The 17,255-nt window shown below is 36.3% G+C and overlaps 1 protein-coding gene across 1 annotated transcript in view; it reads left to right on the forward strand.

The window, feature by feature from the left end:
• Window positions 1–1,931: 1,931 nt before the first annotated feature.
• The window catches only part of limch1b (LIM and calponin homology domains 1b), a 28,175-nt gene continuing 12,851 nt past the window's right edge, over window positions 1,932–17,255 (forward strand). Inside the window, exons 1-12 of the mRNA XM_016541449.1 lie at window positions 1,932–1,954; window positions 6,153–6,188; window positions 6,827–6,953; window positions 7,041–7,195; window positions 10,125–10,524; window positions 11,600–11,839; window positions 12,147–12,225; window positions 12,337–12,413; window positions 12,567–12,651; window positions 12,988–13,010; window positions 13,905–14,018; window positions 15,995–16,087. Of these exons, the coding sequence (XP_016396935.1) occupies window positions 1,947–1,954; window positions 6,153–6,188; window positions 6,827–6,953; window positions 7,041–7,195; window positions 10,125–10,524; window positions 11,600–11,839; window positions 12,147–12,225; window positions 12,337–12,413; window positions 12,567–12,651; window positions 12,988–13,010; window positions 13,905–14,018; window positions 15,995–16,087 (1,437 nt within the window). The 5' untranslated portion in view covers window positions 1,932–1,946. The remainder of the gene's footprint in view (window positions 1,955–6,152; window positions 6,189–6,826; window positions 6,954–7,040; window positions 7,196–10,124; window positions 10,525–11,599; window positions 11,840–12,146; window positions 12,226–12,336; window positions 12,414–12,566; window positions 12,652–12,987; window positions 13,011–13,904; window positions 14,019–15,994; window positions 16,088–17,255) is intronic.

The following is a 17,255-nucleotide window of genomic DNA, read 5'->3' on the forward strand; positions in this document are numbered from 1 at the left end:
GAAAAGCCGCTGGATCCTTGTGTGGCCGAGTATTCTGTTACGGGGCTGACAAGACTTGAGACGTGCGGATCCATGTGCAAGCTTTATTAAGCAGAGAGATCAGAAACACAGGCAGGGTCGACCAATGGCAAAACAGGTATATGGGGGGCAAGACACAAGAATAATCCTAGGGTTAGCGAAGGTCAACGAACGGCGAACAGAATCAAAAGGGCTAGACTAAAGGGATAAATCCAGGAAACCAGGCAAGGATCAGAAACCGAGAAAACAGACAAGGCTAGGCTAGGAAGCTAACGAGGGCTCTGTAGTGTAGCTATCAAACGATAAGCGCTAAACAATACTCGGCACCGGGAAGGGATCCGAGTGAGTGTTAAATAGTGAGTGAGTGATATGAAACAGCTGTGTGCAATCAGTGCTGTGTGCAATCAGTGCAATGAATGATGGGTGATATGCAACAGTGTGTAGTGCGAGAGTCAATGAAAATGGAAAGGGTGACCTCTGATGGCTAGCAGACGGAAGTTCATGGACCGGATTCGTGACACAGTTAATCTGATTGTGTCGAAGCAGTTGGTACACGGCAGGACTGTACTGCACAGTGAGCTGGCAGCAATTGCATGAAGTTTCGTTCTAAAATTGAGAGCTTTCAATGTTGCTGCTATAGCTATGGATATAAAAGGAAAGAAAATGAAAAAAGTCTCTCACATGATACGAGCCACAACCATATGAGCATCAACGAATTCCATGTGATTTCTCCCAATGGAACAAATGGTTCCAATGAACATTCAACAAACAGCATCGCAAAGTTGTGTGTTTGGAACTGTACTACTGCTTAATACATCCTTTATATCACAATATTGTTGTATGATAATTTCTGTTATTTTTTCCATGCTCTGTATATTCTTTGCAGGTTACACAGAAACAAATCAAAATTATTAATATTGAATGATGGAAATAAGTCCATGCTGCATAATGAAATAGGTGTTTGCTTACTCTCATGTGACTTGTACGGTGAATTGGAAGGGACATGCTCGATTCAGTTATTCACAATTTAGTGTGAACATTATAGTGTGTTGAAGCCACACTATATTAATTCAAAGGAACATCCTTACATTGTGGCCATGCTTTGTGAAGTTGTGGCCTCAAGATCATATGTTGTGGGAACAACATTCTTTTCTCATGGCTGTGAGTTTAATGCAAACAAACCTGCATAACCATAGCAGCAAGGGCTTCCATCCATGCATAATAGCTTTCGTTAACTGTCATGCATGAGTCGTATTCCAGCGGATGACGAAGGCGTAGTAGCGTGAGCTCTGCTGAGAATTTGCTAGTCTCACCAGTTTTGTTTACAGCAAAGGAAAACCAGTCTCCTCTTGGCTTATATCGAAATCCTACAACATTTTTCTTTACAAATCCTTTGTTTTGTACTTATAATTTGTGACTGGTGTTTTGTTTTGCTCTCTCCTCTGCACTTCCGCATTTGTCACCGCGTTTGCCTACGTACTGTGTCATCCGCTGGAATGCCACTCTCTTGTGAATGTGTGTAAGACAGTAAGCGGAAGCTAGAGATTATGTTTTTTGAAGTTTTGCATATGAATATTTTCTTGCAAAAAAGCATTGCTTCGCTTCAGAAGATCTTTATTAACTTTTTATGATGGATGGATGCACTTTTTTAGGCTTCAAAATCCTGACCCCCATTCACTGCCATTATAAAGCTTGGAAGAGCCAGGACATTTTTTGATACAACTCCGATTGTATTAATCTGAAAGAAGAAAGTCATACACCTAGGATGGCTTGAGGGTGATCATGGGGTAATTTTCATTTTTGGGTGAACTATCCCTTTAAGTATTTCAGACAAGTGTGCTTGTGCTTGTGTTTATATCCTTGAGAAGATGCTTACATGGTAACCTGAAATGAATTCAGAATGGTGCCAATTTAAACAGCATTGCGCAATGTTAAGGTAAAGGAGATGAGCTTGTTGACAAAACCTGAGCAATCATTATGAAAGCAAGAGATTCGCTGGAATTGCAGGTGAACGTTTGGGTAAAAGATACAGGCAGTCATGGCTGTCTGCTGTGTTGGTCTGTTTTGTGTTGACATCATACAGGCTGGCATTCAATGCTTCCAGTGCTTGCTGACATTAGGTATGTATGTAAGTGTGTATTAAGTATGAGGGTCGAAAGTCCTGGTTATCAGTTAATGTCCATTTGTGTAAGAGTCACAAAATAGCGTCATTTTCTTAAGAGTTGTAGATTAACTTAATGGACTATCTCATATCTGGAGGTTTTACTCGTGTGAACTTGACACTAAACACATTAACTGTAAACCAGATGCAGATGTTTTTGGAAAAAGTCTCATGTTCATCAAGGCTGCATTATTTGATTAAAAATGCAGTGAAAACAGGAATATTGTGAAATGTGATTACAATTTTAAATAACTGTAAATAAAATGTAAATTCTGTGATGGCAAAGCTGAATTTTCATCAGTCATTACTCCAGTCTTTAGTGTCACATGATCCTTCAGAAATCATTCTAATTGGCTGATTTTGTGAAAACAATTGTGCTGCTTGATATTTTTGTGGAAACTGTGATGCAGTTTTTTTCCAAGATTTTTTGATGAATAGAACGTTGAAAAGAACAGCATTTATTTCAAATATAAATAATTTGTACCATGTCTTTACAAAAACAAAATATCTTTTTGAACGTTTTCATGCATTCTTGCTGAATTTGAAGAAAGAAAAAAAAAAGGTCTCACTGAGTGCACCCTGTATTCAAATGACATGCATTTTATAATTTTTCTTAGGAACTTCTTTTGAAGTTCTGCTGAAAAAAAAAAAACGCACACAAAAAAAAGCCATTGATAGGTTAAAGAAGAAGATACCTTTAGGGAAAGATAACATTTATCTCTTGTTGCATCTGGTAAGGACGTGGTGTTATGATGACCAAAAGCTGTTTTCTTACACGAAATAGCTTAGTGTTAAGAGAGAGCAGACAGGAAATTCACTGGTTATGTTTTATGTTTTATTGAGCTTTCTCCTGTTTTTATGTGAATCAATTTTGGCCTAAGGGAGAATTCAGTTTAACAGACCAAACAAATATGCAAGCTGTGACATCTCAAAATCTACTTTTGTTTTTAACTCAAACGCATGACAAGTTATTTTGATAGGATTACTTTTTGTACAGTGTTTGGATCAGAACAGAATCCTCAGTTAAGTTATCATGCTTGCTTACTTCTCAGTTGTAACTGTAAAAAAAATAAATAATAATAATAATAATAATAATAATAATAATAAAAAAAATATATATATATAAAAAAACATGAACATTTTTAACATGGAAAATGTTTCATGTTAAAAATGAATTAAAAATTTAATATAAATATATATAAAAATATACAAATATATTGTGAAATATTATAGGAAGTTATCAGAAGTTTAATGTTTGCTTAATATTTTTGCTTTTTTTTATTAAAAATTGTATGGTTGTACAGTAAACATTCAAACATATCCAGAAAATGTTTTCTGGATTCTGTGAACAGTACTAAATAATAATTACTGATTATTTACTTCAAAGTTGTCCTTCAAAAATAATTACTGATAATTTCACATGAATAACAATACACAGTTCAGACAAAACTTTCAAATATTTGATGCAAGTACCTTGCAAACTTTGATAAAATCCAGTGATTTTTTCATCCTTATTTATTGTAAAATGCTAGCTGTATCATCCTGTTACCTGGTAAATATGAATTTATTTTCAAGTAGAAAACCTTGTGTGTCCCTACTTCCAAAAAGCAACTAAAAATAGCCAATAACCCACTATGCAGAAAGTGAACAAAGTAACTATACGTTAAAATATAACACTGCATAGTCTTTTACGTGTGAATTAAGTAGACATTGATTCTTATTGTTCCCGAAGCCCAAAGTAGCCTATACTTGTCCATGTTTCACTCTGTTTTGGATCGTGCACACAGTTGAAAAGGTGGGGAAAAAATGTGCTTAAACGTTTTCTCTTCAGAGATATATAAAGACTCAAAGCTTATCTCCAACATTATTCCTTGACATATAGTTATAGTCCAACTTAATCTCTTGTTTTGTTTTCAGTGGAATCTCTCAGCTCTAGTTTCTAGTCTCTTCTGCTGGATGGATTTACAGCAAACTCAAGCAATATTTACATTTATGAGAGACACTCTGGGCTTTATAATTGGTTTGTTTTTTGGGTGGCCTGTATTTTGAGTGTCTGTGTGTTTCTTGTGGTGAAACCGCAGGCCACACTTTCACTGACACACATCTCAACAATTTTAAGAGCTGAGCTGGGGTTTTAGTGTTGGCCAGCTCTCTCTTTTATGTTTTCCTTCCTGTTGTTCTTTTTCCTATTCTTTAAGAGGCCTTATGACATTTTGATAAGTGCAATAAGTGGTGAATTTGAGTCTGTGCACTCTGGGTTAGACATACCCCATAGTAATGCGGTTTGATAAACAATGAAATTGTAACAAGGCTGTTCTATTATGCCCTCTTCTGTTTATAAATGTGTATTTTACATTTATATGATCCCTTTAACAAGGTACACAGAAAGGTAGCCAACTTAACACATATGGAGGATTGTGTGGTAAATGCTACAATCCATAGAACATTTTTAATAAATGCTTTGACACCTTACCATTATTCTTCCATAATAATAGCTGAATTTCTTCCATCTAAGAGCTTAATATATATATTTTTTTTCAGCCATTAACCCACGAACACTTTTGAGATGTTACTGTGACAGGTGGCAACAAAGACATCAGCCAACAAAAATTTTTTAAATGTTTTTTTGTTATTTTATTTATTTAGATTTCTTCAAAATATTGCATAGCCATTTGTTAAAAGTATGCAGAAATATAGCTATATATAATATCTACTAACATTTATAATTTTTCATGAAATAATGTACTCTATATTGAAAATGAGTAGCATCATAAAAATATAATATATTAAGTATTAGAGTGGTAAGACCCACCACTTAACTTTTTTACCAACTTGAACCAATTAGGTATTACCACAGACTTCAATTGAATCTGAGGACAAAATGTGAAATAATTTTGCCACCTATTTTATATATATATATATATACAGAATAAAAAAAAAAGAATAATTATAAAAAAAAAGAACAATGATTAATTATGGCCCAGTCAGTAAATCTTTTTTTAAACTGGCCTCGCTCAGTTCTTGTAGTTGTTATTGTATGTGCTATTGTATGTGCTTGTTTAAAAGAAGTTTGACTAACTTAAGACAGTCTAAATGTGTGTGTGTGTGTGTGTGTGTGTGTACTTGTTTATGCTACATTGTGGGGACCAAATGTCCCCACAAGCATAGTAAAACCTGACATTTTTGATATTGTGAGGGGAAAAAATGATTACAAATAGTAAATGACGTTTATCTGAAAGTGTAACAATGCAAACAGGTATTCTGTAAGGTGTAGGTTTAGGGTTAGGGGATAGAAAATATAGTTTGGTCAGTATAAAAGTAATAGAAGTCTATGGAAAGTCCCCACAATTCACAGAAACAAACATATATGTGTGTGTGTGCGTTTTTGTGACATATGTGGACACAAATTTGTATAATGACATGGGTATGACATAGGTATTACAACGAGAAGGTGACTTATGAGGACATTACCCCATGTCCCCTTTTTTCAAAACGCTTATAAATCATACAGAGTGAGTTTTTTTTTTTGAGAAAGTAAAAATGCACAAAGTTTCCTGTAAGGGGTAGGGTTAGGTGTAGGGTTGGTGTAGGGCAATAGCACATACAGTTTGTACAGTATAAAAACCATTACGGCTATGGAATGTCCCCACAATTCACAAAAACAAACATGTGAGTGTGTGTGTGTGTGTGTTTGTGTAGTCTCTGTGACATATGCCCTTTACTATAAAACTCTTTATTCGCACTTTAAAAGTGAATGTGTATATAGATTTGTCGACATTTTGTCTCATTTTTTGTGTTTTGGAATTGGATGTAGTTTGCGATACTTAGAACTTTTCATATTCTGTGAAATGGAACATAATGCAATGCCAGGTTTGTCATCAATTAAGCTTTTTAAATTTTTTTATTTATTTGTTTATTTTTAAATCTGTTGGTCATCAGTGTCCATGTGCTCTTTTGTCTTTCTATGTTGTAGATTTAGCCGCTCATCTAGTGTGTTTGACGATCCAGAGTAAGTCTCTTTAACACACTGTGCTGTAAAAAAAAACACGCTAGTGGGGGTGCCCTTTTTTTCTCCACAGCCTAATGTCTGCATGCGCCAAGCTGTGCATTCATCACTTTGTTTTGGTACACTAACAATGAATTTTTGTGATGTGAAAAAAATTGTAATATGGCGGTTTCTTGTTTAGTGGGATGCTAATACAATGTAACCACTTATCCACAAATGGTATTTAAAAAGGTAAAGATACACTTAAACTTGTGACCTTTTGATATTTATGTTTGCTAAAGCACTTGCATCTGAAAGATGAAGTTATACTTGTATTTATACATACAATTAAGAAATTAAAACTAAACAGTATATTCTTATGTAATGACAATGTGTTTATTTTACACTTTGTTAGATAATATCAATTTTGTGGTTGTTTCAAAGTGTCTTCCAGCACATGTACACTTTTGGCCTTCTTTCTTTGGATGCATGGCTTATGTGCAGCACAACCTACCTATTTATAAATGCTCACTTTGACTCACTGGCCGTGCTTTTAACTGGTTGCTTGATAATAATTGCAATTGTCATTCAAAGTTGACTTCTAGTTGACAACATTTTCTAAATTACCAGTAATTCAATGATCTTAAATCTCTCTGTAACAGGAGTGTGAGCATGATTGACATGAGAAGTGAGGAAGACTCTATGTTGCCGCCCCATAGTCAAGTTCGACATGAGCTCATGCACAACCAGTACAACAAGCTGAAAGAGGAAGAAGACCATTGGCAAGATGTAAGTGTATTTCACTACTAGTACTGTTTCCTCTTAGCACCAACATATGGATCAGAATGTGTTTGTAATTTTATGTTTGCGTGTCAGGACTTGGCCAAATGGAAGAGTCGCAGAAGGAGTGTGTCTCAGGATCTGATCAAGAAAGAAGAGGAGAGAAAGATGATGGAGAGACTGTTGGGTGGAGATGGAGGATCACAGAGAAGGAAAAGTATCAAGACGTACAGAGAAATAGTGGAGGAGAAGTATGTCTGCCATTTCCACCTACCCTTTCGACTTTTGTTATTATACTTTTTGTTGCATCCCAACAGTACAGGTGTCACTGGGTCGAGCAAAATCACATAAGCAAAAATTCTTATTACTGAATGTCAGTACAATAGTGATTCAGCCATAATCATAACATTGCAGGCCTGTCAGTGGCATTACTGTCAGTGGTGTTACAATAAGTGATGTTACTGTCAGTGGCATTAAATTAAGTGGTGTTTCGTTAATTGGTGTTACTTTAAATGGTTTTACTGTGAATGCAGTTGATGTCAGTGTTGTTTTTTTTTGTTTTTCCAGTGACATTACTGCCAATGTTCTTACTGCTAGTGATGTTATTATTATTTCTAATGTAGACAAAAGGGGGAGACTGCCCAAAACCTTCAACAACCTGTGGGGATTATTGTGCCCCATTGGTCACTCACTGTTTGTCCAGGGTATCTCTAACTACAATCAAAGATTACCTTGGATTAACTCTAATCTTCCTTATAAGACACTGTATGAGTGGAGGGATTCATTCAGTTTCTTGTTAAGCAGATAATCCAGAGGTTTATGTTAGGTTTATGTTTCGATTTGAAAACTTTTCCCAAACAGAAACTCATCAAACCTCTCTTAGGCCCATGTGCAGGCCAGTGCCTCCTTTTCTATTTAAGCATATTGCTGCTCCGTGTTACTTAGAGCTCTTAAGGCATACTCCATAGGGTTCCATATTTTGTTTTGTTGCATCTGAAGGAGAACAGCCTCCAACCCTTATGAGGCATCAACAAAAACGTTTAATGTCACTGCTATTACATGGTTCCTTCATGGCCTTCACTACCACCACCTTGTCTGGGTCTGCCCTCACTCCTGATGCCAAAATGATTTGTACTAGAAACATGATTTTCTTTTTAGAGAACTCTCATTTATCATTGAGGGTGACCCTGGCCTTCGGAAGTGCCCTATGTGGTTCCCCAGTTTAGCATGTTGTCCATCTGACAAAGAACGCCTTACAGTCCCTCAAGAATCTTTGACAGGTGCTTTTGGAAGTGCATAGACAGTTATAACAGTAGTAATCAAGTTAAGAAGGTGGTGAGTATTCTTTTGAAAGAATCTGCCAGAGGCCTGCATTAGCGTGGAGTTCAGAAAACACTTTGGCTCTGGTTTTTTTTTTCACAGAAGGGAGAGGATGTGATTTAACTCATGGAGATTCTCGCCTTGCCCATATGTTTTGGCAACACCAACATGGGTGCACATAATTTAGTTGGCTTTTCCACCTTTGTAATAACCCCATGCTGTTCCATTTGCTTTAATTCTTCCTTCACCTTTAGCACAAGAGGGAGTGAAATATGCCTGGACACTTACAGAAAAAAAGGTTTTGCCCCTGGCTTTAGCACAGTGTTGTACTCTACTCACTCTCCAACTCCAGTTTCTAAGGCTAAAAGTAGCCTAATGTTTGTGCAATCTACTGTATTAACTACGTACATCATAAACCCTTCTTTTTAGGCAAGTACCAGATATGGGTGTGGTGTCATTTCTGTGAATTTCCCTTTTAACTTTAATGACTTTCCTTCTGGCCCCTGGAGGATTCATTCTGTAAGTTTTAGTCTGTTGAACTGGCCCTGATTATACAGCGTTACTGGCACTGCTGTTACATCCACACCATATTGAACTATATTGAACTGTCTATACCGTCTATATACACAGACCTCCTGTCACCTCATTCACCTCATCTACTTTTTTTTTTTTTGCACACTCTCATCGTGCAAATTTCTGTATCCAGAGTGATTAGCTAGACAATGAAAATCCATTATCTGCAGACTCGCCCACTGCTTGTTGTCACTGAATAAATTTAGCCCTTTCAGAAATCATGTTTATGCTTGCTATGAAGTGATATATTTAGCCTATTTAGCCTCTTTACAGTTTAGTACTCACTCACTTCTTGAGGGCTTCAGTGCAGAGATGTTAGTATAACTTCAGCCTTCTCATCCATCGTGTAAATCAGGCCATTCACTTGATTTTCATCTGGGTGTATCTCCAAGCCTGATGCAATATGAAACCTTTTAAAATATTTTACCTATTTCAGCCAGTCATCCGCTTTGAATGTGAATTTTTCCATTCGAGAAACTTGAAGTTAATTCAAGAGCTGCATGATTGAGCTGTTAGCTTTTCCCGCCAACTGACAGAACAACACAAATCTCAATACTAAACTAAGTTAACAGTTAATTACGTACAAGCTTATCACAGGAAATTCTATACTTCTGATATCATGCTCTGTTGTCTAATGCTTTATATACAACAGCAAGCTTTGCTGTACTATTATCCATAACTGTAACACAACGACTATATATTTCACCTGTGTATGCAATGGAACGGAATACTACCGTAGAGAAGCTAATATTAAAAGTACAGATGTCAGTCCTGTTAGTGTCTGTGATGTTACTGTTGGTGGTATTACTGTTTTTTGCAGTCACTATAAGTAATGTTACTGCAAATGGTATTACTGTTAATAGTGTTACTGTCAGTGATGTTGCTGTAAGTCGTATTATTGTCAGTGCTGTTATTGTGAGTGCAGCTACAGTCAGTGGTGATGAAGTAAGTGATTTTTCTGTCGGTGCTGTTACTGTCAGTGATGTTACTGTAAGTGCTATTACTGTCAGTAGTGGTAATAGTTTCTGTCAATGCCCTTACAGTTAGTAATGCAACTGATATTTCTATTGGTGGTGTTACTGTAAATGGTATTACAGTCAGTAGTAATGTTACTTTCGGTGCCATTTCTGTCAGTGTCATTACAGTCAGTAATTTGGTGTACTGTAACATACCATTACTGACAAAAGTGTCATCGAATGGTAGATTATAGTTTCTGTAATCTAGTGGATCTCAATTCGTGAATATATTTTTAGTGTCATTTCTATACTGTTTCTCTTTGTCTACTAGGGAGCGTCGTGAACAGGAGCTGCATGAAGCATACTGGAACGCCCGCACACCAGAGGAAGCAGCCTCTGTGCTGCAGCGTTATGCCCAGCGTTTTACCATCAGTGAGGCAATTATTGAGCGCCTCAAACTCCCCAAGCTGCTGGAGAGGAGCGTGTCGGCTGACCCCACTCGTCACTCCTCCCTCCCAGCCTCCCCAGACATCCCCTTTTCTTTGAGTGCTTCCTCAAAACCTCTGCAGTACCTGAGGCAGCAGTCACTTCCCTTGGCCAAATTTACATCCACGGTCGAAGCACGGGTGACGGGATACAGCACAGAGCATGAATTTGTGGGAGATGTGACAGCACCCTCGCTGGGTCCGAAACCTTACAGCAGTGCTACTGCTGAAATGAGAACAGCTAAGGTTCAACCAGCTCAACATTTCTCCTTGCAGAGTTTACTTTTTAAGAGGTTTTATAACTGATACAAATATCTATAGCTTAGGTATACATTTTTTTTTTTTATGCAAGTAAAAATGCAAGTAAAAATCTAATTATCTCGAGCTATCCACATTAATTTTGTAGTTTTAAATCTCAAACTGCATTTATGTCAGTAAATGCCTCATTTATATTCCCTTTAAGAGAAATCTAAGTTTATATTTAAATTGTACATTGCTAGGAGCTAATATCCTGGATAATTTAGTGCTGTAGGAATATTCTCTGTTCATCTCCTAAGAGAAGTGTAGTGTTTTCAGAAAGCATCAACAGTAGCAGATGTTGCCCTCTGGTGGCTGGAATGAGTTAAAGTGGGCATGTGTTGAATGGGTGCTAGTGTTCAGTAGGTATGTGGTGTGTGTTTGTGAATGGGTTCTTTCTATGTGAAGTGCTCCATACAAGGACAAAAACACTCACAGAGAGCAAATCCGCTGAAACACACACACGCTGTCTAGCACAGTACACATAGCTAGGTTTTAGAATGGAATGCAATAGAATATAACAGAATAAAATAGAATATAATAGGTAAGTGCTAGTATTAGTTGGACTTATTTTATATATTGAGCTAATGATCACATAAACATATTCCCTTAACCCTAATATTCCCTACCTGTTTACAGTTTTGCATGGTCTTTAACACATTATTTAGTATGTGTACTAAGCAGATTTATTGTGGGAGCTGTTGACTGACAAAACCTGACCTATACATAAACCATAGTGGTTTCATCAGTTGATCCAATTCATTCATCAGGTGATTCGTAAAATAAATTAGGCTACTGATATGACTGGAGTTACCAACTCATGTTGGTGAATATGATTTAAAATGAAAGTACTACTTTCTAAAACTAAAAAAAAAAAAAAAATGTATCCTTTATTATCATATACAGCTTTGCTTCTCAAGTAAATATGCCTTGTTTTAAAGATGTTTACAAGAATATGAGACAAAAAAAAACTGATTAAGAAAATATATGTCTACTCTGAATGTTGAATCTCTCTCTCACTCAGGTGGATGAAATAATGCGTGTGAATGGAGAAAGGGAGGATTCCGGCCATAGCAATAAGAAGGGAGTACCACAGAAAAACAAACAGGCAGAAGATGATTCTCTGCAGTTCTTCCCATCTTCTTACCAGCACACAGACTCAGACATCACAGATACTGATGTGTCAGGGGTCCAGCCCACGGACCACACACTCTCTTCCATGTGCACACAAGAGTGCTGCGAGAAAGACAAAGATACCACAGAGGTAAGTATGTGCTGTGACCCATACAAGCAAAAGAATGTGAAAAAAGAATCCAGCACTACTTACTGTATGATGGAGGGAACTTTAATACTTTAAAAGTACCAACGCATTTGTATTCCCTTCATCATAAGTAGCGATGGATTCTTTTTTCACATTTTTGTACATAGTTTTTTCCAAGCACCATGTGAAGAGGTAAAGTTGCTCCAGATCCCGTCTCATCAACCCATACAAGCAAAAGAATGGAGAGTTTACACTAAGTATAGCAGTTGAGTGGATTCTTATCATTCAAGAAGTCTTGTCTGTTGCACAGGTTGAAGGTGGGACAGTCCCACAGGTTGGTGATGTCACTATATCCCCAGAAGTGTTGGAGCTAAAAGCTGAAAAGACAGGTTGGTTAGCTTTTATTTGATAAATGTCCCAGCTCATTTTACAAAAGACACATTTTTCTTCATATTGGTGTTTAAATTCTAAAAATGGAAATGGCTCATGTTCCTGTGTAGATAAAGAGCAGACAGATGAGACATATATGAGTGACTCTCAACAGGACATGATTCAGTTCGACAACTCTGCTGTGCAGGTTAGTCTATAGCGATCTGTATTGTATTTGTGCTTATATAAAAACACAGGCAAAAATACTATATACAAATATAATGATTATTAAAAGAATGAAATGTATTTGTTATATTTATTTGACCATTACTTTTTTTTTTTTTTTTTGATTTGGTTGTAGGTAAATAAACTAGCAACTGAGATCCCACAGGAATCAACAAATCAATCAGAACCATCCAACCTAGAATCATACAGAACCAAACCAGGTGAGTGGTATTCAAAATTAGTTTTAGCCAACAGTAACCATAAGAGTAACATCTTGGTGTTCACTTCTCCCATTAGATATATACAATTTAAAACCACTGAATTGGTCCACAGGTTCATCAGAGTCTGGATCAATTTTTTTTCTTAATATTTTTTCTTACATTTGACACTTTATATTCCTTTATATATAGATCCTATAGTATCTATCTATCTATCTATCTATCTATTCATCCATCCATCCATCCATCCATCCATCTATCTCTCCATATTAATAAAATGAATAATTCATGAAATCACTGAAAGTGCATGTTTTAAAAATGGCATGTTTCATTTTGCAGATATGGCAGAAAAAAATGGAAATGTAAGTAAATAAATTTAATCTATTAATCTCTCTCTCCTCTTTCCTCATCCTTTAGGCTTTTTGTAGTTTTCTTTCTCTTTTTTTCTGGCTGTTTCTCATCTGGTATTTTTTATTCTTTTTCTACAAAGAGATTCTTTTGAGTTACCATTAGTAAAGTGATTGTACAAATCTTCCCGAATCATATGCTGGATTTTTTAATGCTAAATGGTGTAAAACAGTAAGGGGCAGGTCCAGAAGGGTCCCATTCAGATTTTGTTATGTGACACTATATGCTTCTGTAGAAACCACAAGCTTGACTTCAACAATTATTTGTAAAAGAAATTGCTTACTTGACAAACCACCATTTAAATGCTGCACTAACCATAATCCTGAAACAAGATCCATTCAGAGTCACTGTTACCATGGAAACAGGAACTGGAATGGTGAGTTTTTGAATGCAAGAATTAGTTAATATGTTATATTGAATCATTTTCATCATTTTCAGTGGCTCATGGGAGTTGTTCATTCATTCCATCATAATGTTTTCACATTTTTAAACTATTTTAAATAGGCAACCACCCACAGCTTTTGCATACACAAGCACCACTTACATTTTTGGAAAATATAAGCACAATATCTGTTGTCAGAATTAAACTAAATTAAACTAATTAAATAAATAAGAAAAATAAAAACAGAATATTCTATACCAGATGGTAAAGCAGCAGAAATTCCCCATTTTTTCTTGTCTTTTCACATTCATCTTCTCCAGTAGAACAGGTAATAACAACTACTTCAGGGTTATAGATCAACTGTCTCTCTATCCACTCCCCTCCTCACTGTTTTTGGTGTTGTCTGGTGCATCCTCGTACGCCGCATTTGCGTGTTGCTGCATAATATTGCGGACGGTACGGTTAGGTCCCTCCCCCAGTGCTGAATCTGGTGAAGCAGGGTGAACACTTTTCTTGGGACCCTGAGGAAGAGCGCAAGCGTCAGGAGAGGTGGCAGCAAGAGCAGGAACGCATGCTTCAGGTACAATGGCTTGAATAACCAGAGCCTACTTGAGCCAGCACTGAGAATCGGGCAAGCTTCAAGTGCACAACCTGAGCATGCTTAGGCTTCATAGATCAACCAGTCTGTAGACTAACCAGGCATTTAGCATATTATGCAAGTTGCTTAAGCATATAAGAAATAATTCACCTAAAATTGAAAATTCTGTCATTAGAATGTCCAGGCTGCTTTTTTCAATGCAATGAAAGTGGATAAGACCAAGGACAAGCAGCTACAAGATAACTCATTTAGTGTTCTTTTCAAGAAAGAACATTTGGAATGTTGTGAGAGTGAGTAAATGATGACAGAATTTTCATTTTTGGCTGAACTATCCCTTTATGTTCCATGATTAAGTTTTCCATTTCCTTAAAATTTTATCAGATGATCTGCTGACTCTCAGTAGAACTCAAATCAAAATAGTTTGATAAGAAGAGAAGGATGCATGTTTTAGCTGTTATAACCCACACTTGGCTGTTGCCTGTTTTTCAACCTTGCACAACTAGGCTAAAGCTAATCTGCATCAATATACAGTGACTCCAAAAAGTATTTGGGCACTTAAAGGGATAGTTCACCCAAAAATGAAAATTCTGTAATCATTATCTCACAATTTTTTTGTTCTCATAACCAAACCTTTTTGTTTTTCTGTTTTCTGTGAAAGATATTTTGAAGAACGCTGGAGTTCAAACATCATTGGACCCTACTAAATTTAATGAATTAAATAGACTAAATCCAGAAGAACTGTGACAACGTCTACAAAACACTTCCTACAAAGCTACCTGAAAACCTATAAGTGCAAGTCTGCCTAGGACACAAAAGGAGGTGACACTAAATGTTGATTTAGTTAATAGAAATTAAATGACAAATAAAATCTATTATGACATTATTTTTGAAAGCATCCTCACTTTACAGCATTTTTACACAAGTGCCTAAAACTTTTCATGATATTGTAGCATTGTAGGAAGATTTCTTCAAATGTCCTGGAGACGTTGTCACAGTTCTTTTGTATTTCAGTTTTTTTCTGTTTCTTCATGTAATTCCAGACAGACTGGATGATGATGAGATCAGATCTCTGTGTGGAGCACTGGCTGTTGTCAGACTACTTCTGCATACAAAAATCTCACTGGATTATTACAATTAATGGCAAAAGGAATGTTTGGAAATGTAAATTGATATTTCCTACTGACACACTACAGCAAAGGAAAAATACTAATGGCCTAAGACTTTTGCACAGTAGTGTATACAGTATATATATATATATATATATATATATACAGGTAAATATATATATATATATATATAGAGAGAGAGAGAGAGAGAGAATTTTCTTTGTTGGTTGAACTACTCATTTTAATTCCACTGGCATTTAAGAGTGACTTAAATGTTGAAATCATTTTTGATAGTTCTAAGAAGCTAATCTTGGATCAGTTTTGAATATGTTTGCACAATTTAGCAACTAAAATTCTTAAGAAATATTGTTTATTCGTCATAGGCAGTAAAAACACAAACCATAACATGAACCCAGCATTATACATGAGTCCCTTCTGAAGATAAAGACACCCCTGCTTGTGTGAGTGTGTGTATGTGGGAAAGTGTTTGCTTATTTGAGAAAATAGATTTTCACGGCAGATGTAAAGTTATTTAATGGTACATCCACACAGACATTTTTATTTATTTTATTTATTTATTTTTGGTTTGTTCCAAACTGTCAAAGTTTACCACTTGGAAAAGATTGTGCCTTTAAAATGTTATAACTTTCAGTTGCCAAGCTTGCCTTTCTTTAAATGTATTTTTCAAATTTCAAGCACCTCACCATGACTATTAAAGAGCCATTTGGAGCTGCCATGTGCTAGAGTTTCTCTTAAAGGCATTTGTTAGTTTCTGACCATCGTAATTCTGATGGTATGCTCCTTTATCATTCTGTCAACATTAAAATGAATGAAATGCATGTGTGTGATCAGGAGAAATATCAGCGTGAACAGGAGAAGTTAAAGCAAGAATGGGAACAAGCTCAGAAGGAAGTGGAAGAGGAGGAAAGGCGGTACCATGAGGAGGTGAATTTTCTCTCTTTACTGACCTTGTAGTTTCAGTTTCCCAATGACTTGTATTGTTACAATGTTTACTACCATTCAAAATGTAGCTGATACCACTGACACCATTGTGAAATTTACATACTAAATGTATTGTTTTTTTTAACTTAAACTTATTTACATAATTATTTATGATTGGTCTTTTATAGCCACCTGTACACTGAAAATATTGTTTTATTTGATTCTTATGCACAGTCTAAATTTAGCATTATTTTTTAGCATCACTGCCTAAGCTGGCACTAGTATTTTTCTTGTGGAAATGCAAATCTACTTTGACATTATTACTTTGCATTAGACAGTATGAGTTTGTGAAAATCAGGCTGATGAAAGTCAAAGACAGCGATGCTGTCTACATTTAAATTCCATTTGTATTTGTAGTGTGTAGTTATAGCCTGTAGTTATGGCCTGACTTGAAACATGCATTTATCATATGCTTCATATGAAACTCCAAGAAATCTTGGACTGATTTGGTTCATATTACTAATTAAGCTGACTGTTGCAGATGACAAATAACTGAATCTCAATATCTGGTGTGCTATTAATGCACACATAAATGATTACAATATGCATTGTATCGTGACCCTTGTGAAACAATATGTCGCTGGAGCAATGGTAGTGTCCCATGACAGTAACAAAATATAATAGTTATAAGGGTGGTGGTGGGGGGGTCCTTGAAAATAAATCACAAACCACAGAAGAGCTATAAAAATTATGAAGCCTGTTGAGCTCTTTTGGCAGCTGTACAGTAACATTTATAGAATAATTATGAATTCTTATTTGGTTTTGAGAATCATTAGATCGTCTTCTTTTTATTAGACAGAAAAGTAGTGAAATACACTCAATTCGTCAAGGATAACACAATAAAGCTAAAAAACGTCTCAGGTTAACCATGTAACCATGGTTCCTCGAGGGAACGAGACGCTGCGTCGGAGGACGCTTAGGGAACGCTCTTCAGTGTGACCGGCTCTGAACCCCGTGTGTAATCAGTCCAATAGATAGGCGAGACGTCACGAGCGGGTGACGTAATGACCAGGAAGCTATAAAAGCACGTGCGGTGAAACCGGCATCAGCTTCTAGGAGTGAAGCAAGCGCTGGCAGAGATGCCGAAAGTATGGCCCCGAGACGCAGCGTC

This window comes from Sinocyclocheilus rhinocerous, unplaced genomic scaffold (genome assembly GCF_001515625.1).
Source record: "Sinocyclocheilus rhinocerous isolate Xijiao unplaced genomic scaffold, SAMN03320098_v1.1 scaffold818, whole genome shotgun sequence".
In the NCBI taxonomy this organism is placed as follows: Eukaryota; Metazoa; Chordata; class Actinopteri; order Cypriniformes; family Cyprinidae; genus Sinocyclocheilus; species Sinocyclocheilus rhinocerous.